Here is a 6,409-nt window from a genome sequence, read left to right on the forward strand (position 1 = left end):
AGGGTAACTTTCTACAAGTTTAAGCCACAGACGAAGACTTTTCATTGTGCACGGAAAAGATACGATCCTTCGTTGTGCCAGCACTAGATTCTTTTCCTACTTCTACCTATTAACGTGTCAAACTTTATTCATTCTGTAGTCTCTGCCTCCACGGGATCCTAATTCCAGGTCCAGAGTCTTCCATCCAGCTCTCTCAAACTCTACCTTTAAAGGGGGTCACAAAGGCTACGTAATGACCTTTGAAAACACTAACTAGTCCCAGTGTTATCAATTCTGATCTCTCGAGCCCCGAAAAGAGTCAAAAGAGCTTGGGATTTCAGGGAATCTTCTACACACTGGACAGAGTCCCATCAGGTTCTGAACAATTCTGCCATTCCCAGGTACTTGGTGACTTTGTGGCCACACTGCCTCATTAGATCCAGACTGAAGGACAATCCAGGGGAGGGGTGGTTTGAGTCAGTGGGGCAGAGGAAGCACTGGAGGGGGTACATCTGGGCTCTCTCGGTTAGCGGGGTCCAAAGAAGACGAAGAAGCCGAGAGGATCTGCGGCTGCAGGTTCTCAAGTGGGGCGTGAGTGGGCCTGGCCCAGCTACTAAAGGTGGGAGACAGGGGAATGGAAAGGCGTGGGGTAGGAGCAGGAAGGTGGGGGATGGGAGCGCTGGAGTCGCGAGGGGGTCTGGGGAGCTCACTCCCGGCAGAAGACGTACTCCGTGTAGCTGGTCCAGATCTTGTCCTCGCTCTGGTCGGTGCTGCTGGCGAAGGCGCAGGTGCCCGTGGAACTGCACGCCACCATGTGGAAGCCCGACTCGGACAGCTTGTCGAAGGCCTGCTCCAGGAAGTTGAACTTGAGGTAATAGCGCGAAGTGTAGCGCTCGGGAGGCCGGTCCGGGTCCCGGCTCTCATTCAGGGTGTCGCCGAACACCTCCTTGGCCAGCGACGTCTTGCCGCACACCGTGATGCGTGCCACTCGCCGGAACTTGGCGTCTGCCTGCGCGTCCCGCCCGATAGTGTAGGAGCCGCGGTAGCCGATGGTGATGTAGCCCGAGCGCCGGCTGCCGTCCAGCGACTGGGACGGCGTGAGCAGCGGACCCGCCGCACCCCCGGACGGGCTGCGGCTAGCCAGCTCCAGCGTGGGCGACGGCGCCCCGGCAGACGAGCCCTCCTGCTGCTCGGGCTCCGCGTAGCCGAGCGGCAGCAGCTCGTCGCCCAGCGAGCCCTCCTTCTGCACTCCGCGCCGCGAGTGCGGAGGCGGCGGCCCGGGGCCGGGCTGCTGGGGCGCCCCGAGGCGGCGCACGAGCTCGGGCAGCTCGAAGTACTCGGCCTCGCGCTGCAGCCGGCTGCGCTCGGGGAAATAGTCGGGCAGCACGAGCTGCAAGTCCCGCAGGTAATCCAGGATGTAGCGGAAGAGGAAGCCGTCTCGGTCCAGAAAGAAGCGGCCTTTGCTGTCCCGGGCCAGCTCCTGCGGCTGCTGCTGCGTGAACATGCGCCAGAGCAGCGAGTCGGGCACCGACACCACGGTGCAGCGCCGGGTCACATACACCTGGCCCCCCACGTTCAGCTCCACGATATCGGGGAAAAGCGGCGGCTCCGCCGAGGAGGACGAGGAGCCGCTGCCACCCCCGCCGCCGCCCCCGTTGGGTAATCCACGTGTGCTGTCCGCTAGAGCCATGGCAAAGAGGGGGCCGGTCCGGGGTGATGGCAGAGAGCGGGGCCGCGCACCGAAGCCGCGGCCGCCTTTGCCGGACTCTGGCTCAGCCCTGCGCTCCGGCCGCCGCCGCAGCCGCCGGGAGCCGCGCAGAGCCCAGCGGTGCAAGCGCGCTGCTGTGCGCCCCCGAGGACCGCGGTGCGCTCGGCCCGCCTCACCCGCGCGCTCCAGGCGAGTGCTGGGTCTCGGCCGGCGCGCGGCTTAAGTAGAGCCGCCCGCTCGGGCGCCGCGGCGCGCAGGAGGCGTGGGCGGCGGTGGAGCGGCGGAGCCTTGCTCCCCCGGGCGGGAGGGGGCGCCGGCGGAGCCAGGAATCGATTTGCATCCTAAACGCTGACGCCGCGCGCGGCTTCTGGCTCCACCCCGGCTTGCGCGCGTCGGGGACGACCCGACTCCCCCGCCGCCCCACCTCCACCTCGCCGGGCCCGCGCTCCAGCCCTTCGCGCTCCCGCCCAACTTTGTTCCCCTGCAAAACGGATGGAGCTTGGGGCCGGCCGCTTCGGAGGACCAGCTTCCTTCGGAGGGGCAGTCGCGGCGCTCTCTGCCCTCCTAACCCCGCTGGGAGGAGGACGTGAACTTTCCGGCTTCCCCCGCCCGGGCAGTCCCAGTGCGTGGCCGCCCCGGCCCGGCCGCCTCTGGAACTGGCCACTTTAAACCTCGGAGCTGCCCTCGTCGGATGTTGTGTTCCCGAAAGTTCTCAAGAGAGGCCAGAAAGCTGGAGGGACGAAGGGGCCGCCCCAGGCCCGAGGCAGCCAGAATCTATGGGCGTTAACGAGTAGTCTCGGAAAAGCCGAGGAACAGAAAACTAACCTCGCTCTCCAGCCGTAGAACTCTCTCCGACAGTTTCTTTCATGGGTGAGGAGGCAAACTCCGGCTGAGAGGCCTCAAGGTGGGAGGAAATGAGCTGCTGTGGCTCCCGGAGAAGTCGGGTGCGCTGGAGCAGTGACTTCGTGGCGCGCTGCCGAGGGTGGCGGCGTCCTCCCGTGGCGCTTCGAGGCCAGCGTGTGGTGAGGCCGAAGGAACCGCTGAGCTTCCCGGTCCCATTCAGCCTTCGCTGAATCTCGCGGTGAAATAAGCAGGTTTTGCAGATCTAACGTCATTTGGAAAAACCACCTTTCCGCCCCTGCGTGTTTCTCCTCTCAAAGGGCCAGCTGCACCGCGGCCCTTGCAGGCGGTCCTCTGAAGGCTGCCTCTAAGTCTCAGGGCCTCTGTACTTGTGGAGGCCCCTCTGCATCCCACCTGGTGCCCTGAATCCTCCCTCCTCGCATTCACCTGGCGCGCTGCAGCCCAGAGGAGTCCTTCTCCCGCACCTCGCCAACCCTTCCCTGGCTTCGCAAGGCCGAGGAGCCCGCTGGATTGCTCCTTCCACGTGCCAGCCCAGCCAGGCCCAACACATTCAGAAATTTCATGTTGGTGATGATCTGATCCTGACTTCGGAAAATAAGAGCGCTACTGAGCACTGAAGAACGAGGTCAGAAGAGAGGGCGGAGGGAGGATCTTAAGAAATCCCCATGTCCATGAATAGTTCTGCACCGCTCTTTGCCAAGGCCCTATAGCGAAGAATGCAAGGTTGAAATAAGATCCACAGTGCTTTCCGCGCAGCCCAGCAGGCAAAGGGTCAGAAGTCTGAGTAGTTGTCAGATCAGTTTGAAGTACATACCGTCAGTCAGGATAAATCAGGGCAGATCTTTGTTCTCCATAATAAGGTTTTCCCGTGTTGTAACTACCCAATGAACTTTACAGTCTTCTCACGGATAAGTGTCATTTTTTACTTTGAAATGTTTATGTCTGTTGAACAATTATCTCATTCATGTCAGAGTGCTGAAATACGATCCAGCCCCAAACTAGCTCACTTAATTGCAAGTACAGATTTTGAGACTGAATATATTTGACTGCTCTTTTTTGTTTGTTCTTTCGGATAAATAATAGATGACACAAAAAGTTCCAAGTTCCGAAGCTGAATTTGTAGATGGTTGTGCTACTATTTGGTAGATCAGTGTCACAAGACTGACAAAAGCAGTCTCTTTTCTATAAACCCCAGAAAGGCCTTCTTTCTATATATATTTTTGTATCATTACTTTGTTCACTGTACCAGCAGATCCTTTCAGTTCCACCTTAAAATACATCCAGACTACCAACAAGTCCTCCCCTGCCCACAATTACCACCCTGGACCAAGTCACCCATCATCTCTTACCTGGATTATTGCATTGGTCTGCTAACTGCACCTCCCTTTGCCCCCTAAAATATTTATATTTTTATCTAATATTTTATCACCAGAACAAAAGGAGGGATCCTACTATAACCTAAATCAGATCATGTCTCTGTGCCCAAAGCCTCCCAGTGGCTTCCCACTTGACAAAAGAATAAAAACCAAATTCCTTTCATTGGCCTACAAGACTCTACAGGATTCATGGCACCTGGGTGGCTCAGTGGGTTAAAGCCTTTGCCTTCGGCTCAGGTCATGATCTCAGGGTCCTGGGATCGACTCTAGTATCGGGCTCCCTGCTCGGTGGGGAACCTGCTTCCCTTCCTCGCTCTCTGCCTGCCTCTCTGCCTGCTTGTGATCTCTCTTTGTCAAATAAATAAATAAAATCTTCACCAAAAAAAAGACACTACAGGATTGGAGCTGCCCCTAGCACTATTCCACCCATCTGCTGCCACTTGACCAGGAGCTTGCCAGCTTTAGCCACCTTAGCCCCCACCCCACCCCCCCACCCCCATTTGCTCAGGACCTTTGCATTTCCTATCCCCTTTGCTAAAAGACATACCCTCCCCCGCCTTATCTTCCTCACCTTATTCAGGGGCCTACCTCCTCACCTTCTTCAAAACTCTATAGCCAGACCTTCCCTTGATCACTTTATTTAATACAGCACAGCCCCACCCAAGCAGCTTCCCCTTCTCTGTTTTGTTTCCCTGAATTAGAATGCAAACAGAGAGTTCAGGGAGTTAGCTTGATTCATAACCACATCCCCAGTGCCTAGAACAGGAGTGGTATGTAATAGTCATTCAAGGAGTATCTGCTGCTCACTGGCTCATTTGACCAATATACATTAAGGGCCCTCTACTGTGTTCCAGGTAGCTTGTTAAAAAACAACCTCTGCCTTCTCGAAGCTTACAACAGTATGGTGAGGATGAGAGATAATAAGTATATAGATAGGTAAGTTCACTTTAGGAAGAGATAAATGTCATGAATACAATTGTGAAAAGAGATAGTATCTTCACTGTCAGCCCCTCTACTTTGTATAGACTGGCAGGGAGGGCCTCTCCATGAAAGTGACATTGGAGCTGAATAACAAGAGAGAGAGAACCGTGGGAAGCTCTGGAGGCAGAGCATTCAAGGCAGAGGGCAAAGCTAGTTAAAGGCATCTAGGTAAGGAATGAGTTTGGTACAGTTCACAGTAGAAGTTTATCTATGGTTATCATCTGTTTGTATCTTGTGAATCTTCAAAGTACCCTTGAAGAGATGAGTATCAGCTCAATCGTGAGAGATATTGCTTGCCTGCACACCAGCGGCATGCTACCTTTGCTCTCTACGGCGGACATAACCCATTCATCCACCACAAGCAAGTCCTACCACAGGAAGACATTGGGATTTCCTTACAGAAGTCTAGGCTGTGCATGAGAGGCATGATAATGAATGGCACAGGTGATCTGAGAGTGAAGGAATATTTTCTGGTCAATTTGGTATGTTCTATTTCTTGTCTGTTGGTTAGTATCATGAAATTCAAGAGGAAGTGTGATTGGGGAACTTAAAACCTGGGACTTAAGATCCTACGTGTTTATGAGCGAAAGGAGGGCCTTAACTCTGGCTTCTTGTGTATGTTAAATATGCTTAAGGTAAGGGAGGAGTTGGGAGATCGCCAGCCCTGGGTCTGGTCTCAGTCCAGTTTCTGGTGATGGGAGAGGGATGCTCCCTGTTCCTCTGCAAGTGACTCTTTGGACTTTCCTAAAGAAGAGTGCTTTTTCCTTTCACCCTACAGTGTAAGGTATTGGAAACATCTCTGATCTACATTCTCATCTGATTTCCATCTCCCCTCCACGTACCACCTTCTCTTCCAGTCAACTTCCTCCCTACTGTGCCCCCCAAGAACTTGGCAAATATTCTGCACACTAAAGATTTGAGCAAGGAAATAAGGACGGTTATGAGTAGTATGAAGTTAAAAGGGGAAGAGCTGAGTGAAATGAAGTGAGTGCCTCGGAGGATTGAATGCATTTAACATAAACGATCAATAAACTATAAAACACCATTCAAATGTCAAAACCACGATTTCCCACTGCCTGTCAGAGTGCCTGACAAGCCTTCCCAATAAATAGTGGAGGAATAAGTGAATCGCAAAAAACACTGAAATGAATGCTGCGAGGAGAGGGGAGAAGAGATAGAATCGGAAATTATTCCAAACAAATGTTTTGTTCATTTATCATCCTCCCAAAGTGTGTGAGTTCCTTTCGTGTGCAGCCTTTAAAATTCACTGACGTGTTGCTTTCAGAAAAAGGAAAGACCTGGATACTGAACTTGAAGTAAAGCCGGGTACAGAAGAGTCTTAATAAACACTCAGTACAATATAAACCAACATCTAATCCTTAAAAAAGAGAGAGAAAATGTTAAATGAGGGACATGGCCAACGTCTAGAACATGGCCTAGAAAATGAAAGAAACCCCAACATCACTATGATGTGACTTTTATACTCAATAGAACCAAACACAGG

At 53.7% G+C, this 6,409-nt stretch overlaps 1 protein-coding gene across 1 annotated transcript; it reads right to left on the reverse strand.

Moving 5' to 3' along the window:
• Positions 1 to 426: 426 nt before the first annotated feature.
• Positions 427 to 1,752, reverse strand: KCTD12 (potassium channel tetramerization domain containing 12). Its single transcript, XM_044249895.1, has one exon. It carries the CDS (start codon positions 1,667 to 1,669, stop codon positions 686 to 688), a length of 984 nt encoding a protein of 327 aa, XP_044105830.1. The 5' UTR covers positions 1,670 to 1,752; the 3' UTR covers positions 427 to 685.
• Between the last annotated feature and the right edge of the window lie 4,657 nt (positions 1,753 to 6,409).

Source organism: Neovison vison, chromosome 5 (assembly GCF_020171115.1).
Source record: "Neovison vison isolate M4711 chromosome 5, ASM_NN_V1, whole genome shotgun sequence".
Classification (NCBI taxonomy): domain Eukaryota; kingdom Metazoa; phylum Chordata; class Mammalia; order Carnivora; family Mustelidae; genus Neogale; species Neogale vison.